At 35.2% G+C, this 20,041-nt stretch overlaps 1 protein-coding gene across 2 annotated transcripts in view; it reads right to left on the bottom strand.

Moving 5' to 3' along the window:
- Nucleotides 1-2,888: 2,888 nt before the first annotated feature.
- The window catches only part of LOC107037759 (cysteine-rich motor neuron 1 protein), a 128,208-nt gene continuing 111,055 nt past the window's right edge, over nucleotides 2,889-20,041 (bottom strand). For both annotated transcript variants that reach the window (XM_015256490.1, XM_015256491.1), the window contains exons 3-7: nucleotides 12,272-12,448; nucleotides 10,211-10,614; nucleotides 8,619-8,975; nucleotides 7,910-8,113; nucleotides 2,889-5,046 (exon numbers count right to left, since the gene is read on the bottom strand). In XM_015256490.1, the coding sequence (XP_015111976.1) occupies nucleotides 4,810-5,046; nucleotides 7,910-8,113; nucleotides 8,619-8,975; nucleotides 10,211-10,614; nucleotides 12,272-12,448 (1,379 nt within the window). In that variant the 3' untranslated portion in view covers nucleotides 2,889-4,809. The remainder of the gene's footprint in view (nucleotides 5,047-7,909; nucleotides 8,114-8,618; nucleotides 8,976-10,210; nucleotides 10,615-12,271; nucleotides 12,449-20,041) is intronic.

Raw genomic sequence — 20,041 nt, 5'->3', positions numbered from 1 at the left:
AGAAAAAAACCCGTCAAAAAACCTTTTTACAAAGAAAACCTGACTTTAAAGGCAGTTTCACCCCGAGAAAAAAACCTTTTTGTTTTTCGAGAAAAAAAAATTAAAAATACTATTTTCGAATTGAAAATCGAGAATCGAATTTTTTTAATGAAAAATCCAACTTAACACAATTCTCAACGCATTTTTTTTCGAAAGTTTTATTGAATATGAATCAATTGATTAAAAATTCAAAATTAGAAATTTCATTATTTGAAGAAAAAATCGATAAAAACCTCTGAATTTCAATTCAATTATTCCCGAAAAATTAGTAGAAATCAGGTAAAATTTAGATAAATACGTTCTTAAATTTTCAATTCAAGAAAAGTTCATCGTACTTCGGCACTGAATACCCATGATTTCATTGAAAATGCAAATAGGTTGAAATTTCCTGATTTTCCCCTTAAATAGCATTCAATGTTACTCTCCGGAAAATCACTAGTCGACGTCCACGAAATTTCATTTTTTCTAAAACAGTGTATGAGCGCCGTTTGAAGAAATCTTCACGTGACCTATTTTGTCGTCGAGAAAATTTTCTCTGAAATCATTAGTCATTGGATGATTTCCCTATCCATACTATAGAGATAATGCACTATTTTCCTATTCAATTGATTGAAACTCCATTCAGTAGTCGCAAATCCCCTCTATTAGCCGAACCCTTTCCCCTTTTCCCTTTCTTACGTTCCTTTAAAAAAAGAGAAGCTCATTTTACTTCTACATAGCCGAGTGAAGAGTCATGTATACCCGTACTCACCAACTTGAACAAATAGAGTGAATCGTCCAGTGTTCGAACGAATAAGGTCACAGTTATTTTTGACGTAGATTTAAAAATATAACCAAGTCGAAAATTGATTTAAAAATAATTATAACTCCCCTGTACATCTCCATAGATAATAGAAAAAAATATTATGGATATTAATTGACGATACAATTAATGATATGAATACAAAAAGCTGAAAATGTGTGAAAACCCAGTAATCGAAATGCGTATTCTGTAATGGGAATATGCTATTGGCGGCGTGTCATCGAAAACTATTTTTTCCGCTGGTCATAAGGTAACTTAGACATTTTCAATCATCACCATATCATTTGGAAATGTCATAATTTTATTTTTCATGTATAATGCGAGGCATCTCTACCTTCTACTAATTTATTTTATAGAAAAAGTACCAATTAGTCCGATTACTGCTCTGGTTCGAACACTGGTTGGTTCACCCTAGAAGAGAGCAAAAAATCATGAAGTAGCTTTTCAATGGAGCAATTGATTGCAATTGTACATTACAATGGCAATGCAGTACGAAGGGAAATTATTAGATAGAATAAACATAGTCGTATGTTAAGACGAAAAAAACGTTGTAAACATTTTTATCGTTCCATCTACTGTAAATACCATTGACGAAGCAACAAATGGCGTTAATGACTCCGTGTATGTAATGTATATAAAACAATCAAAGTTTAGTCTGTATCGTTTCAAAGTATATATTGGTTTTTAATAAATAGTACTGAATTTAAAATGAACAGAATTTCCTTAGAATAATTTGTCATCAGAAAATAGAAAGCTGAAAATTAACATGAAAAACGAAAATTGATAAAGTATTACCACTTGAACGTAAAACTGGAATAGCTATTAGCACAAGTACGTAAGTCATCACCGGCTGGTAAAGTAGAAAACGTATGGGATTGTTATCTGCCTAGATTGTTTGCATAATTCCCCTCTTGCTCTCTTCGCCCCCTCCGTTACACACTACTTCCCCGACGCTCGTCCTAATAAGCCAATCAGATGTCAGTAGTGAGCGGGACGATTGAGAACCGTCATGAGAATGAACCAGGTACCTCTCTCAACTTGAAAACGAACACCGATAAGAAAATTATTAATAATATAATTTATTAAACAAAGTATTCACGTGTTCTATATTTATTAGAGTCCAGTATCACAACGATTTTTGTCATAAACTACATTACTAATGACGACGACTGCAGTAGGACTGAAATTAAAATTGACATAACAAAATATAATTCAGGAATGCAGAAATGACCTATCCTCAGAGTAACTTTGATAAATTTGACAGGTTCTCTCTTCAACCAATCGGAATACATTGAGTTTGCGAGACATCATTAAAGTATTTGTTGAGAATTTTCAGCTGCAGACAAATTTATTATTCATATGTCTAGGCAAAGTGGCACAAACATGGGGCGATAATATCATTTATCAGAAAAAACTTGTGCATTTCTGAAGGAAATAGTTCAATAGCTTCAGAGTTTCTCGGATTCATTGGAACATTTCTCATTATTCAATGCATCGACTTTGAATCGAATTTGAAATACTAGATGTGCGCATTAAGTTATGCGCATGTCTCAGATTCGGATGATTAATTGCAGAAGGGGTAAAGGGCCGTTCGTAATATGCGAACATCTAGAGCGAAAATATGCAAACAGCTAGGTCCTGTGCGTTCTGCCAGTATTCGAATTGCCAGGTTCTACTGCACTACAAAGGACGATGAGGAGACAAGAAGGGAAGGGTAACGCGAGTCCATTGAAGAATGAATCAAGTGAGATATACAAGAATAATGAGCAGAAAGAGGCTATTAGGAACATTTGAATGCCCTCAGGTGGATTAGCCCTCCTTTAATTATTTACAAACAGTTTCAAAGCGCTACAGGAAGGGTGCCAGCCCGGGGGACTTTTTAACTCAGAGATATGTCTACCAAGCTTGCTTTTAGCTCAACTTGCTAAATGTACTTTGAGTAACTCAACTTTTCCGGACATTCATTTCCCACATTTCATAATAATTCTGGCAAAGGAACACCCGTAAACTAATTTACAAAAATTATTCTCAGGGAAATGAATTCATATTCACGTATCAACAATCTTTTATTGAGTCTTCAGTTTTTTAACATACAATAGTTATTCGTAACGCGTTAATTATTGGTTTTAGTTATTTCTCATTGATTTATTTGATACGTTACACTGATATGAATGTATGTTCACAATGATACTGCTGAATTTTGTTTTCATCCACTCAGTAACGAAGGGACAAAACGGGTCAAGTCCAACACAATTACATTCGGTGAAACGTGATGAGGCGAATTTCACATTTCTGTTAATCCCTCATTAATGTAAAAAACGAGTTATTATTTGTTATTATTTGGAGGTCGGTAATTACTGAAATAATTACATAGTTAACAACAAAAACTTGACTTGGCAACAAATAATTTTACGACATAATCGGAAGGAAACAAATTACAAAGGAAATGTTTCGTGATATTCCTTTTCCAAGTCATTCCTTAGCAAGATAATTTCGTAATTACTCGGATGTATTGGCTTGAACAGTTCCATCACTTTTCTACCAAATTCCAGGACACACGAGCATTCTGAATGTCTTCTCATATTAGACAATTATTATTTCATCTCTCAATGACGGCTAAAAACTCTCCATAACTGAGAGAATAGCGAAACGCAATTTGTTCATTGATGAAGGAAGCAACGCTAATTGCTTACGACTAATTGATCTTTCATTTTTATCCTTACAAATTTGTCAGAATTTTTATATTTCTCATGAATTATTTGTTTTTCCATTTTCATTCGAAAAAAAAATGTTTATTTTCATGTTTTTTTTTCAATATCCTTTAATCCAAATATTTGTTTTATAAATATTGTCTCCAAGGTACACGTACGAAATTTAATCCTATGTTATATTGACAATAAATATATTTATACTGCATGTGTATATGGTTTGTGTTTTTATCGTAATTTTATTACTATAATTACGTCTATATATTAAGTTTAAATGCCTAGAACACTAAATCATTTTATTTTCATTATTCGTTTACATGAATTAGAGGTTTGACGATGTCACATTGAAAAAATATATATCAATTTAAAAAGGACAATGATATCTACGTGCGTATTTAGATACATGGATATGTGTAGATAGTTTTTTTTCTCATATCATTGAATCAAATGTGAATTCCTCCTTTTTGTTTATCCATTTAAAAAACTTGAAAATCAATTTCCATTGAAAAAGAAATGAAAAAATATTGCATTGAACATGATGATTCTTTTCTGATTATTTGCGCAGTCTCGAAAGCGTCGATGAAGCATGAAGAATATTTACAATAATTGTATTTCAACGATTCTTCAAATTCCTCCCCATTTTCTCATGATTTAATCCAACAACTTCATCAATTATAAATATTACATCAGAGTTAACCGTTTATTTTTATCCTTATTGCTTGATAATAAAAAAAATCGAAAGGTCTTAAATAAGTTTGACGAAGGAAAACAGAAACAGTCTAATAACACAGCTAGTGGTTAAACCTAATTAAAAGTGAACAATAAAGTCTGATTTTATTACACTAACAAACTCATCATGACTCTCGAGTATGTGTTAACGTTAAGAAAAATGACAAATAATAATCTATCACTATTCTCGATATGGCGAAATAAAACATTCTAATACTTCAAATCTCTCTGAGTGTCTCAACTCGTCTCAACATCTGCTGAAGGAAGGAAAATAGAAAAAAAATTGAAGAGAATAAATCCGTAGTGGTCTAGAGATCAATGTATTCAACTACCGTCTATCACTCAGATTTATTTATCACTACGAAAGAAGCCGAGAATTGGTGAAAGTTGGATGCGAGAGGAAAAAATTTTAATGGCTACTTTAATTAAAATAATTCCTCAGTTCCGAACGGCTGGAGATGCAGTCCCTCTCGATTTTCTCGAATAAATTTTTACAATGGGAAAATAAAAATAAAGGGATCATGCTTTTTCTTAAAGGGGCACAACTTTTTCACTTCGATGTACCGGTGTATCGTATGCCGGCACGCATTTGTAATACTGAGCCGGATAAGACGAGTAGAGTGTTGTTGAGGGCGATAGGCGGCCGCGAAATCTTCCGCGTGCGACGTAGATCATTAGTAGAATGACGAGTAACGTCAGAACGGCTATTAGCGTTATTGGAATAATCCCCCAACTTCGTGACACCTGATGTTCATTCTTGGTTGAATTCTGGAACACGGAGAGAATGTTGAATTATTTTTTACAGCGGGTGAAAATGACTTCCGTCCACCAAATAAACATGGAATGTACGTCCTTAAGGTGTTTCGCGTGTAGATCATCCGGGGGTGAAACGGAAGGGGAGTCTCATTGTTCTCGAGCCCTGATTCAATCGCTGAGCACCAAATTTTCCAATATTCAAGTAACTATTTAAGTGTGCATTTAAACATTTTTTGAATACTGATTTTATTTATCAGATTGATTGATTTTTTTCTCATCACCTACGGGTGTCAAATAATTTTTATTGGATGTTTTTTTAATTATTGGAATAATATTAAAATGCGTCTCGAGTTGGTAAACCTGTCGAGTGTTTTCTCTCTCTCAGTTCCATGGTCCAACCCATACCTTTCCCATGGTGCTCACTGACATTCGAATCATGCGCCTGCGCGTGAGGGCGTAATTGCCCCGAAACTCATAATTTTCCGAATTATTTGTTCAAATAACTTTCTTATGAAATATGAAAAAAATCTGAAACTTGTACGTGTTCTCAAGAAAGATTGATTTATCACCCACTAATTTTTCCTCAATAGTTCATTATTTTTGTGGGTGCCTTGGAAATTCCCTTAATTGAGAGTGGGGTAACCTCGGAGATTAAAGCTGAAGGGGTTACAAAAAAATGCAAATTTCATTGGTTTTTTTCTTGAGACTGAGATCTGAAAAAAATGCGCAAAAATTCTCAATGATGCAGCATACTCAGACATTTCTTCCATGAATTTTCCATTTTTTTTTCACTATTTTGACTTTTTACACAAAACACCTTAATTTTCCAGTTTCATCAATGAAATTCCTTATTCGATCAATAAAATGGAATCTATCAACTAAAATAAGCAATATACAGTAGCATAAAGTTGACGGAAGGAACTGTGAGGGAAGATTGTGAAAAATTGTCAGGACGCCGTGAGGGAGATGATAAATGTGACGTCAGTCATCGGAAAGAGGGTTGAACCGATAAGTCGAAGCATTGTTATCCCGGCGACTTATAATACACCCAACGGAGAGCATTTCTTTCCCCACCAACAATGTGCGAACACTACTAAAATATTAACCAGGAAGAGACGGAGGAAACTTCGGAGATAAATTTGATGTTGAAGGAGGAAAACGGTTTGAGTTGCCATACTTGCGCGATTATGGATTACCCTCCATGTTCCGCATGGAAATTTTCAACGATTTTTATCATTTTTTTTTATAAATACTCTATTCTCTCCTAATAACCAACGAATTAATAATGTTTTTACATAATTTTTGAATTTATTATTTTTTATAAAATGACCGTTAAACGCCACGAAGGATCTTGAGTCGAAAAAGCATACGTAAATTGGCATTTTATCCTCTCTTTATTAAATTTTTTTTTTTTAAAGTCTTTTTAAGTGGTTGCGGTCGTTAAATCGTATGTTTCGGCTCGATCTCAGCCTAAGGGCTCTAAGGGCTCACCTGAGCCGACTTCTTCCTTTAGGGCTCAGCCTAGCTCGGCTCCGGCCGAGCGCGAGGTTGCTAATAGAGTAACCGACTGTACCGACGTTTTCTGGGGTTCCCCGTGTTTCCTCCGTTCACGAGAGGGCAAATGCGGTGGAGTGCATAGTCGGCGATCACCGCACGATTCAGTAGGGGCATAGTTTGCTGAATAAACCCGACAAATACTTCCAGCGTAAATTAAAAACAAGAATAAGATGTGAAAGTCTCATAAACTCATTCACAATGGTTTCTCTGTTCCAAAATTTAGCGGTAATCACGGGTCTTTCAATTTTTTTCTCTGCCAAAAATGATTAAATTCACAGAAAATAAACATCCAGCTGTAACCAGCCAATGTCATGCACGTGCCGCATGGACACATGGTCCTTGGTCTTGGGCCTGTTTTTCCGAAACTTCAGAAAAAAAGGGTCAGACCCTTTTTCTCACTTTCAACTGAGACACATCCCACTTACCTCCCATCTAAAATTTTCTGCACCAATGAAGTCTATGAAATAATAAATTCAACCCCCTTATAATTTCAACGCACAAATTCGAGAAGAGAAAAACTTTTAAGAGTCAATCCACGAGCAACAGCCGAGTGAAGAAGTCACCTTATAGTCAACCGAATCGATAATTTTGTAGCCGAAATGAAAATAAATAATAATCCTGAGTGTGTTCATCATAATTTGGAAGTGATTATTTTCAGGAATTGAGTGAACCCTCAATAATTATTTCATTTTTTTACATTTTTTGCTAAAAAAACATGAACCTCCATTATTACGGATCCCATAAACTTGACACACATCTAGTGATATTCCGCTCTAGAATCACTGCCTTCGTAATGAATGAACTAACATAAATGAAGAAACTTTCATGTCTGACTACAGACCTTTTACTCCACTGAATTACTGAATTATCCAGCAGATGTGCTTGAAGTATGGGAAACCCAACGAAACTAACAATTCACGAATCATTTTCATTGCTCTGTAAACCCAGTTCCGTTCTAATTAAAGTTCAGTTCCAAAACGGTAAAACGGTTCAAGTCGATTTTGACTATTCGCCAGTTTCCAGTGAATATCTCTGGATTTAAGGTAGATAGCAATATTATTATCATAACCTTTTTTGTAGAGCGGATTAACATCTACTGAAAAGGTAATGACGAAAATTCCTATATCTCCTTTAGATTCGGAGATATTCCTCGAAAACTCAACTAAGTCGACTTAAATCGGTTTACGGCTTCGTTACTAAGTTTTTTTCGTTGCATTTTCGTAATGGTTTTGATGTTTTATTTTGGATCGATTGTTGGATAATATCAGAATGGAATTCGAGAATATTTCTTTCAATTAATACCCAGATAATGGCTTACCTCATTGATGGGACAAACCGGACAACAGGTGCCAAGTTTACGTGGCAATGGATTTGAGCATGCAACGGAGCACACAGTTTCCTTGCATATCAGCCGTCCCAGTGTATCGCAGGTGCACGATGTGCAAACATCAGGCTGCCAAGATGAGCCCTCGGGATGTGTTTCATTCTGATGATCCGTGCAAGTCGCCCGACAACGACAAGTCTAGAATCAAAGGTAAACCTTCAAGATATTCGCCCCTTAACATCGAAAACAATGTGACGTTTAAATGTCACGATGAGTTTATAAATCCAAGCTTTCATTGAAAAATCAATGATTCTTTAACCTAAAAAACGCAATTCTCTTGAATTTTCAAGATGAATGACAAATTTAGTGAACGTTTTCACTTGAAATTGAATTCGACCTCAGAACATCGAAAATTCAGATGATGCTGCAGCTGAAATTTCAAGAAATTTCTAGCAGTGTATTATTTAAGAGACGATTGAGTCTGCACAGATCAGACCTGAATTTGCCTCCGACGCGTACAAAAGTCGTAAACTCCTTGTAATCAGTCAGATGAGAAGTTATCATAATCAAGTAATAAATTCTCCTATTTAAATGCCAATAAACCATTGGTGGGATTCAGCCATTCCAGCCTAGAGCCCACTATAAATTATAGGTACCCCCACGCTGAGTACAACAAATGAAAATATGAGAGAATAATATTTACCAGACATCCACGTCTATTGAGTTTATATCCATAAGGGCATTTCTTCTTGCATCCACTGATTGTTGAACATCCAGTTGCATGCGGCTTACATTGACACACTGTACAGTCATTCTCATCCATGATTAGACCTCGTTCACAATGAAGATCACATTTAAGCTCAGGACATGTGATACCACTGTCATCTTCCTCTTCACTCGGTAGTGGTACATTTGAAGGTTTAACAGAAACGTCTGATTCAATGCTATCCTCACAAGCGCAAACAGGACAACCACCCTGGTCCTTCTCGAGCACACAATTGAGACCACAGTGCGGTAGCTCCGGGCAAATTTTGTCCGTTGGATCTAGTCCCGTAGTACTCTGCAAATAGAAACGACCGAGTAAAACCATTGAGAACCATGTTCTCTGCAATTTCACGTTTTATCCCCCTCCAACTCTCCTTTTTATTCTCTATTCTCCTCGTCACAGTCCTTTCAACCTTATATTCTGCACTATCATCATTTCCCTTCTGCCGTTCTATTCTCTTCTGCTTTTATCATTGCTGCATTGGAGTATTCCTTGTATCTCATAATTTCTGAGAGTCCTTCATCTCTCTCATACCAATGAACTGAGAAAATATATTAAAAACGTGTTCGACCAACCGTGAATTATCTAGTAGATAGGGATGAGCTTTCGAGTAACTTTGCGAGGAGAAACGTTGAGTGAATTTATCACACGGAGTTTTGGGACAAAAAGAGAAGAGGGTCATTCAAATATTCGTTCGGAGAATATCAAAATGGTTTAGTTTAAATTTTAGGGGTCGTCTAGTATTATTATTCCAACACGGAGAAAAAAGGTAGAGAAAAATTACCGAACAGATCAAGTAATGGTGGAGCAAACTCGATTGTCAGTACTTTTTCACTTTGAATAGGAGGAAAAATGCGAGATTAATAGTGAGTTTTACTGCGTTGGCCCGAGAAAATTTACTCAACAGAAGGATAATTTTAATTCATTACCAAGTTTTCGAAAAAAAAAATAAAAGAGGGTTATTCAAATATTCATTCGTAGAATATCCCAATCGTTTAGTTTAGATTTTATGGGTTGTTTAGTATCATTGTTCCGACAAATAACATTGAACGTTGAGTCTCAAAAGTACAGAAATTTCAAATGGATTAAACCAAACAGAACTGCAATAATAAACTGGTTAGTAATTGGCTTCTTCCCGTCTTAATACGCCTCCATTCCCTCCTGAAAGTTTACGAAGGTAAGAGTTAATTCGGAAGTTCGTTAACGCTCTCAATTCCAATGAAATTCAAATCCCCGGGCAACTAACGGAAAAGATGAGGAATCCGTTCGGATAACCTTCCTATTAAACAATTAGACACAAAACTTTGGTGCATATTCCAGGTTGATCCGATCAACAACTTATTTGAGTTTCGAGGTAGCGCGCTGATATTCCGCGCAAAAAATTAATTGATCGTACTTGCTACATCGCATTCTGCAGGAATTTCGCGGGACTGAGTAGATTGGGGGATCTTGTTAATTAGATTTTCTTTGGGAAGAAAATCTAATTATTACTACAAATCTTTTACTGAATATTTCTCTCCGTGTAGTACCTGAGTGACACTCGGACATTGGCAAATAGGGCATCCATCGTCGTTCTCGACTCCAAGGTGACAGGGTAGCTGACAATCTTCGAGTGATTGACAGTCTGATATTGGCACGACAAACGGCACTGTCGTACTCGTAGTAGCGTCGCTCGTTGTAATTGTACCCGTGTCATTCGTCGCATCGTAACAACGTTCACAACATTCACCAGGCACCCGTGGCGCCTTATGCTCGCAACTTTTACACATTGTTATGTGGCACGAAATACTCCCTTTTCCATTCAATTCCTCGCAGGTACAATTAGTGCAGGGATCATAATCCCAACGATCGCCTATCGCTCGTGGCACACCGTTGTAATCAACACAATCCTTCGGTAACCGACTGTCATCTGTATCATCCCATGATACTGGTTCTGGAAATGAATTCAATTTATTAGTTACATTGTGTACATTGTGATTGTTTTTGTGTTGTTTGTTTGTTTGTTTTTATTATGTAATAATGTATTGTCTTTTGGAGATGAGGCAAAAATAAGAAATCACGTTTCCTCGTCGGTGTTTAATTACATTAAATTCCAACTAACGATTGCACTTAAGTGAGGACTTAATGGAATATCGTTTTCTTCGCTAGACTCAATAATCATGAATGACTGACATCATTCCAAAGTTTTACTTCCTTCTCTGATGTTTTTATTGAAATAAAATATCTTGAAACCCGCATTAAAACCGTTTTTGAAGCGTGTTATAGCATGCAATCAACCGAGGGACAACAGCCTGATGAATTGAATGAATTCATTGACTAGTTACGATACCAGAATTATGCCATTATTGCAATCTCAATGTTAGCATTCAAACACTGCACGCCGCAATTGTGAATTTGTGGTGAATTCAATGAATGTTGTCCGAAACTGAGATCAATTATCTGGATATCACAAGGCCGGAAAAATTATTTGTTTTACGGTTTCATTTACAGTAATCGTTTGTCTCGTTCATATTAATAGACAAGAAAAAGTTTTTGATGATAATTGGCATAATATTCGTAATTATGGGAAACGAAGGTTCAATTGAGCATTAATTCATGGAGAGAAACGAAAATCCATTAAAACGGATTGCAATGGGAACAAAACAAACAATACCCTACCGATGTGGGAAATTCAACTAAACGGGAGGATAATTTTTGCACCCATAGATGTATTTTTTGCCGAGAAAATCGTAAGCCTATCAAGTGGACAACTCAGTTGAAAAGAAAAATAAAATTGACAAAATAAATAATTCACGTTACAAATTGTTTTCCTCATCAAATTATAAGTGCTATGGCGTACTTTTCCGGTTTCAAAAACAATAATTAAAGAAAATGTTCATAAATAATGGAGGACTTGAGACTGCAGTGGTAACAGTCGAATTTTGATCGGGCAACATCGCACGCTTCGGCTAGTAGTGGGGTTGTAACAGTGAGATGAATGTTTGTGTGTGTTATACGTGTCCATATGCTTCCAGCACTGAATTATCGTCACCGACTTTACCGACCTCGATCAGCTGTTGTGCGGTGTTGTCGCGTTGCTCGACTCGTAATGGCGGTCAAATTTTTTTTAGAGAAATTCGAAAATCAATCGAAGATATCACGCCTATATGGCCCGGTCCCCACTTGTTCTCGCCGGCGATAGATTCTCTATAGTCTAAAGTAAATGGCTTGTGGTTTTTTTTTCAATATCTTGAGTGTCTAACCCATGGAACATCTCGATCAAAGTTCACGCGGTCACGTATCTTCCCTAAGCGTAATGTTACAAGAAGTGATTTTCAGAAATTAATTTCTCACTAGGATCCCCCGATGGAAGGATTAAGATTATTACTGACGTGTCGCTCAAATATGAGCCGGCCAGATGAGACAATATCAAAACAGCGAAAGAAATCATTCATTGCGCCAAAAACGTGATCCAGCGTTTATTGCACTCCAGGAACCCCTTTGCATATTGGAGGGTTACGCATAACCTGGATCACAGGTATCTCCAAGAGAAACTAGCTTGCTGGTTGGCTTTAGTAGGCACCGAGGATGTATACAACTAGTGTAATTACCTGAGGGAATGCAGTTGTAGATAGCGCAACAGCTGCCTGGTACATCGGGTGATGCAGCCCTCACTTGAACAGGCCGTTCACCCTGCGTGCATTTATTTGGTGGACATGGTGATATACATTTACACTCGCCATTCTCCGTTGGTATGCTGTCTTTTGGACAGATTATACCACGAACTCCTGCAACATAAATGAGAAAGTTCATGTAGTGTGTTGAAAACAATTTTGCTAATGGCTTCATGCATCATAATTACGGACGAGTTCCATGAAAATATCCTTTGATTTATCATTTCACTGGGTTCGTCAGAAGATTGTCAATAGAATGCATGATCTATGTTGGGAATTGACAAAGGTGAAGTGTTTTCTGTGTCCTGGAAGTGCTTTTTGTGTCAAAAATGGATAGAAAGATGAAAGTTTAGTTTGAATTTCTATTTTTTTATGAACAGTTCAACGAGAAGTGCAATGTTTGCATTTTACGTTAATGTTGGACATTGACTTGAATTCAATTTTGAGTTGATGAAGAACCCCACAAATTGCTGAATTAAATTTTTGTATTCAGGTTCAGACAATTTTCATTATACTTCCACTGCTTCACTATTTTACTAGTGCACTAAAACGATACTATTATATTTACACTGATAGAATGATTCAGTTATTCCAAATGAGATTCGTTAACTATTAACGAATGCTAGAGTTGAATATGACCAAATGAATGTTCGTTAATAGTTAACGAATGGTTCACTTGAATGGCGAAAGTCAAGTGAAACAAGGCTCCTCAAATATACATTCGTTAACTATTAACGAAGGAACATTTGGTGGGACCGAATAGACCCTAACCTCCAACCAAAATCCATTCGTTAACAATAACAAATCCGTTCTATCAGTGTATAATTTAGTGGATGAGTTCCATGTAATCGCGGTGTCACCCAATTCGCCTGTGAATAGCCCTTCGCTCAATTCGCTCTACAAAAAAGGTTATTGCAAAAATCTGCCATCTCCCTCAGGTTCCGCGATATTCATTAACAACTGACCAATAGTCTAAATTGATTTAAACCGATTTATCGCTTCGATACTGAAATGATACTTGGAACTATTCTTACCATGCTTCAACACAGAGTTCACTGACAACTTGAAATTTGACCGATGAATATTGAATCAATCATTGACAGAAAACCCCATTCGCAACTTCAATAAAATTTATTCGCCCAAGACTGAGAATTCCGCGTAACGATTTTCTTTGATGTCACCCAAAATATACGAAGCTCCAGAATTAAAGATTGTATCGTAGAAATCCCATTCCACTCCTGCACTTTATTTACTCCCGACATTTCGTTAGCGCGAAATGGCACGGAGGGAGTCCACGAATGCCTGTGCATACGATCACACCTCACGTTCCTCTAAAAAAGCTTGAGCTCCTGAATTATGCGCCCGAGTTTTACCAGTGAATTGAAATCAAGAAAATTCAGTATCACGATTGAATGCGGATTATCCTGCACCTCGATTTCCCCGAGAAGTGATGTAGGAAACGGGTAATGAGACGCTGTGAATGTTCAAAGCTACCACTCCATTGCGTTGTACCAAAGCGCAGTGCATAGAGATCAAAGACTCATCGTGAGTTTGTCAATGATGTCTGCCATAAGACACTGCACGCTACCACAGAGGATTGCTTGGCTCGTTTCCATAAACCATCTGAAGACCGGAATTAAGTGCGACAAGCGTTCTTGAGACTGTATGCTCGCGTTTAATTAAGGGTATCTCTTCTCCGCTTAGGTGTCACTATCCTGACACAGAGGAGCCACAGAATTTTCGTCTACGTGTCTCAAGTTCATTCAACATTCACGTCTACGTTTAACCACGATTAACCCAATCTGTCGTGCAGACAGAGTTTGTGTATATCCTTCTATCTGATATATTATCATCTCTCTCGAGTTCTGAATTAATTATTTGGGTCGTAGAGAGTGAATCACCAAAATTGAATTTTCGTATCAAGCATACTGTTTTTTGTTTCTTTCTTCTCGATAGAGGCCACTGACGCTGAGAATGATTTATTGTCGAAATTTATAGCGGTTCAGGAGAGTGGAAGTGGGCAAAAAGTAGAGGAGATTTATAACGCGGGAACGGAGTTCTTGAATGAAATGAATATTTTTAGTTCTCCGGGTTTCTTCATCATTTTTGTTTAGGTTTAATCGGTAATGGATTTTGGGAATGGCTCTGCTTGGAGCAAGTGAATGGATGAGTATTGTTACAAGATAAGCTGACTCGCCGTTTGACGAACATTGATGTGGTAATCTATTGACAGAAGAATTTGGGATCAAAGAGATTTCATGACGTTCTCTTTTGGAATATTTAAAATTATTTGTTACACTCACAGAAAATTACTTCTGATCAGTAGAAAATTATGATTTCAAGAGCGTGAATTACGATTCTCATAATTGGAAATCAATTTGGTTTGGAGAGCCCCCATAAAAATCACAATCTACAGATTTTTTTCTACAAAATGTCTTCTCCTGAATACTTATATTTACAAAAATGCGCAAGAAAGCTCATTTTGTCCGTCGATAATATTCGCTTTTCTCAATGAAGTAATCAATTGAAAGTACTGAAATCATTTTATAGCTATAAAATTCAAAAAAAAATTCTATAAAGCCGTCAATGAAGGAATTCAATGTGCGAATCTCCGATTTTGAAAAAAAAAATCCGATGGAGAAATGAAATGGAAATTGATGAGAAGATTTCTCCATTCACTGTAGAATACCCCAACGCTGTTGTTTTCATTTTTCATATTCCTTCAATCAGTGATAGGAAGCAGCGGTGAAGCAATTAAATAGAGAGGCCGCTTTTTCATCAATACAATGGGAAATGGAGGAGATGGATCCATATTCTATTCAATCTCGGAAAGAAAAATATTTTTGCTCGTTTTTGGTTGAGTGTATAATAGAGCTGAAATTTTCCTATTTTTTCGACCTCGCCTGGGATCAATGTAGCTGTGCATTGGAGCTTCGGGATTAGTCCACGGCTACAGCAATTTCACCAAAAGAAACACGTTCATATTATGAGAGTGTGTTATTCCCACAATTAATAGAAGATTAAATGCTTTAATCCCGCGAATGAAATATCTATTACTATTATTACTACTATGAAAAATCTATTATGATTATTGTTATTGCCGCTATTAATATGATTGCCAGATAATATTGTATTTCATAACTGAAAGGGCCTAGAAATACTTTTAAGGGGAGACTACTATGAATTTTAAAAGTCGTGGGTTATTGGAGTGAGACTTTTCATACGTTGAAGATCGATTATATAGGTCTGAAAACAAATAATAAGTGCAAAAAAAAATTTTTTTTAGTTCGTTTACCCGAAAACGCTTAAAATGCCAAAAACAGTCCAGGGCTTCCAATTTTTGAGCTACGAAGGATTTTTTTTTTTCAAAATTTTCGGAAAAATATGTGGAATAACAATTACGAACTAGTTTTTTTTTAATTCGCCTCTTACATGGCTAAATTTGCTTTTTTTGTATTTTTTTACACAAATAGTGAATTTTTTTATATAAAAAAAAACAAAATCAACTGTGTAGGAGTCGAATTCGAAAAAACTGACTCGTAATTGTTGTTTCACACATTTTTTCGAAAATTTTGAAAAAAAATGTTTTGTAGCTCAAAAATGGGAGGCCCTAGACTGTTTTTAGCATTTTAAACGTTTTCGGGCAAACGAAAAATAAAAAAATTTGTTTTTGCACTAATTATTCGTTTTCAATCTATATAATCGATCTTCAACGTATGAAAAGTCTCACTCCAATAACCCACGACTTTTAAAACTCATAGTAGTCTCCCCTTAACAAATCCATGACGCTCGGCAATGATAGCCCTACATTGTTATAAATTTCTTGAAATTTTAGTCACAATGTCATCTGAATTCTAGATGTTGTGAGTTTGAATTCAATTTCAAATGAAAACATTCATAAAATTATCATTCATCTTGAAAATTCAAGAAAATTTGATTTTTCATTTCAAACAATCATTAATTTTCCAATAAATGCTTAAATTCCTAAACTCATGCTGAAAATTGAACATTACATACAATTCAATTTTCAATAGATTGAGAATTCAAAGAAGTTGCTGGCTGAATTTTCAAAAGCTTCAGTGTTTTTCAATCACTAGTCTTACCGCGATAAAAAATATATTATTACATGTAAAATAATATAGACACAAAACAAAACTGTATTCTTAATCATATAAAATAATTAATTTGGCTGGAGGCCCCCGGGCGATGCCAGTTGCGAGTTCTTTGGAACTTGCAACAAATTTCGTTAAAGATAAAAAACTATAATTAATACAATTCTGTAAAAAATTAGAGAAAAGTCAATGAATCAATTCTGTTATTATTCTACACTACCGCATAAAAATCATTTCCTCCACCGACCCAGACACTATCCAAACAAGAGATTGAGTGCGTCTGACCGAACAATGACAATTACTACTTCTCCCAAGAAAATTCCCCGAACTTTCAGTCCCAATAAACTAAATCTCTTCATCCTCAGTCGGCATAATTTTTTCCTCTTTAATTGCTCTCTAGAGACCTGGAACTGCACCAACTTGAGTTACCATTGGAACAAGGAAACGAGGCAATCTCACGGGAGACCCGAAGTGGGCCCCCCGCAGCCCTTGCATTCTGCGTTATTCACCAAGATGGTCCACTTGGAATCACGTTTTCTGCATCCAGCGATATACCTAATTTTTAATGCACTCTCAGTCCCTCTCACCTCCGCCATCTCCTCCAGGAACGTATTTTCATAGTTGGAAAATTTTCCCAATTACGTGCCGAATCTCTCAGTTGAGTGGAGTTTTTAGAGGAAAAAAAAGGTCTAATGTGTAAGTGATAAGAACGGGGAAAACTTCTACAAGTGCCCACTGAAAATACGCAGCTCCCGTCTTTTTCGCTATTTTCACATTCCCATCGACTCCAACCCTATGGAAATAGTCATAAAAATTTGTTGCTATCAAAAACATTACTACTATTTTTTTTACAGTGTAAATAGTAAAAAAAATGAAATTGTGAAATAGTTAGTTTTACTGGGTTAAATAATATATTATTACACGTAAAATAATATACAAATAAAACTGTATTTTTAATCATATGATATTAATACTAGATGCTTTAAAAAATGTTACACTGGATTTTTTAAGAATGGATCGTTATTATTTGGGGAAAATCATTTTTATGCAAATGAAAATCTCCCTCATTACGTGCCGAATCTCTCAGTTGAGTGGAGTTTTTAGAGGAAAAAAAGGTCTAATGTGTAAGTGATAAGAACGGGGAAAACTTCTGCAAGTGCCCACTGAAATACGCAGCTCTCGTCTTTTTCGCTATTTTCACATTCCCATCGACTCCAACCCTATGAAAATAGTCATGAAAATTTGTTGCTATCAAAAACATTACTACTATTTTTTTTACAGTGTAAATAGTAAAAAAAATGAAATTGTGAAATAGTTAGTTTTACTGGGTTAAATAATATATTATTACACGTAAAATAATATACAAATAAAACTGTATTTTTAATCATATGATATTAATACTAGATGCTTTAAAAAATGTTACACTGGATTTTTTAAGAATGGATCGTTATTATTTGGGGAAAATAATTTTTATGCAAATGAAAATCTCCCTCATTACGTGCCGAATCTCTCAGTTGAGTGGAGTTTTTAGAGGAAAAAAAAGGCTAATGTGTAAGTGATAAGAACGGGGAAAACTTCTACAAGTGCCCACTGAAATTACGCAGCTCCCGTCTTTTTCGCTATTTTCACATTCCCATCGACTCCAACCCTATGGAAATAGTCATAAAAATTTGTTGCTATCAAAAACATTACTACTATTTTTTTTACAGTGTAAATAGTAAAAAAAATGAAATTGTGAAATAGTTAGTTTTACTGGGTTAAATAATATATTATTACACGTAAAATAATATACAAATAAAACTGTATTTTTAATCATATGATATTAATACTAGATGCTTTAAAAAATGTTACACTGGATTTTTTAAGAATGGATCGTTATTATTTGGGGAAAATAATTTTTATGCAAATGAAAATCTCCCTCATTACGTGCCGAATCTCTCAGTTGAGTGGAGTTTTTAGAGGAAAAAAAAAGGTCTAATGTGTAAGTGATAAGAACGGGGAAAACTTCTGCAAGTGCCCACTGAAATTACGCAGCTCCCGTCTTTTTCGCTATTTTCACATTCCCATCGACTCCAACCCTATGGAAATAGTCATAAAAATTTGTTGCTATCAAAAACATTACTACTATTTTTTTTACAGTGTAAATAGTAAAAAAAATGAAATTGTGAAATAGTTAGTTTTACTGGGTTAAATAATATATTATTACACGTAAAATAATATACAAATAAAACTGTATTTTTAATCATATGATATTAATACTAGATGCTTTAAAAAATGTTACACTGGATTTTTTAAGAATGGATCGTTATTATTTGGGGAAAATAATTTTTATGCAAATGAAAATCTCCCTCATTACGTGCCGAATCTCTCAGTTGAGTGGAGTTTTTAGAGGAAAAAAAGGTCTAATGTGTAAGTGATAAGAACGGGGAAAACTTCTACAAGTGCCCACTGAAAATACGCTAGGTCTCGTCGTTTTCTCTATTTTCACATTCCCTCCGTTGAAGTTTAATTTCTCTCCAACGTGGGAAGATGTGGAAGGTTTACCAGTTGCCATTGCCAATCTCATTCACTTCTCCTTCTCCTTGCCAGACAGCGTACGCTGTTTCACTGTTCTAAGCTTCACTCGCTGTCTCGCTCGTTTAGTCTGCTCATTGATTCACATTGCAGTGCTTGTTTGTCCGTATGTACACAGTCGAGATGTGAAATGCAATTCGCTTTGCCTAGTCAATGCCCATTGTCTTGGTACATCACCTGTCCTTGAGGAGAGGGTGTTGCGAAATGGGATTCCTTTGTCCACGTTGTGAAATGAATATTTCGATCAAGCTTTTAATTATGTTCGGAGGAATACATTCGTTTGAGTGGGATTACAGCGCAAACTTGGAGGTTCAAGAGGAAATGTCAGTGAATCTTTTTACTTCTGTGAATTATTGGAGAGATCATTAATAATCTACACTGGGGATGCAAAATGACGGTCATTGTTGACATGCGTTAAGTCACCCAGAAATTTTTTTTAAAATCAAATAAAAAATTTTATTTGAAATTTTTTGTTTACTTCAAAAATAGTTTTATTACACATGAATAAATTTGTTTATTTGTTTCAAGAAAAAGGATTTACTTGTATTAAACAAACAATTTATTTGTTTCAAATAATTGATTTTTTTTAATCAAATAAACAATTTCTTTAGTTCAAAGAAAAAATGAATTGAAATGAAATATTAATACTAGTGTATTTTTATCGATTCACATAAAAAAAATATTCTGAATATAGGAAATGTGTTTATTTGGTACGAACAAAGAATTTATTTGGATCAAATAAAGATTTATTGATAGTAAAAAAACATTCATTTAATATGAATAAAACTTTGAAGAACACTTTTTATTTCATTTGAAAAAAAAATTATTTGGTACTATTTACATAAACTCATTTATTTGAATGAAATAAACTTTATTTGAATCTAATAAATCATTTTTGGTCAGTAATTTTATCTCCTTGTCATTTGTGTTGAAAAATCGTCTATCTGGATGTAACCTGACCGTCATTTTTACTTAAATATTCAAAAAATACGACGTGTCATAAATAAAAATCAGATGAATA

The sequence above is a fragment of the Diachasma alloeum genome, unplaced genomic scaffold, assembly GCF_001412515.2.
Source record: "Diachasma alloeum isolate Michigan unplaced genomic scaffold, Dall2.0 Dall_scaffold_00269, whole genome shotgun sequence".
NCBI classification, from domain to species: domain Eukaryota; kingdom Metazoa; phylum Arthropoda; class Insecta; order Hymenoptera; family Braconidae; genus Diachasma; species Diachasma alloeum.
The sequence above is the reverse complement of the archived record's forward strand: the minus strand, read 5'-3'. Positions and strand labels throughout refer to the sequence as shown.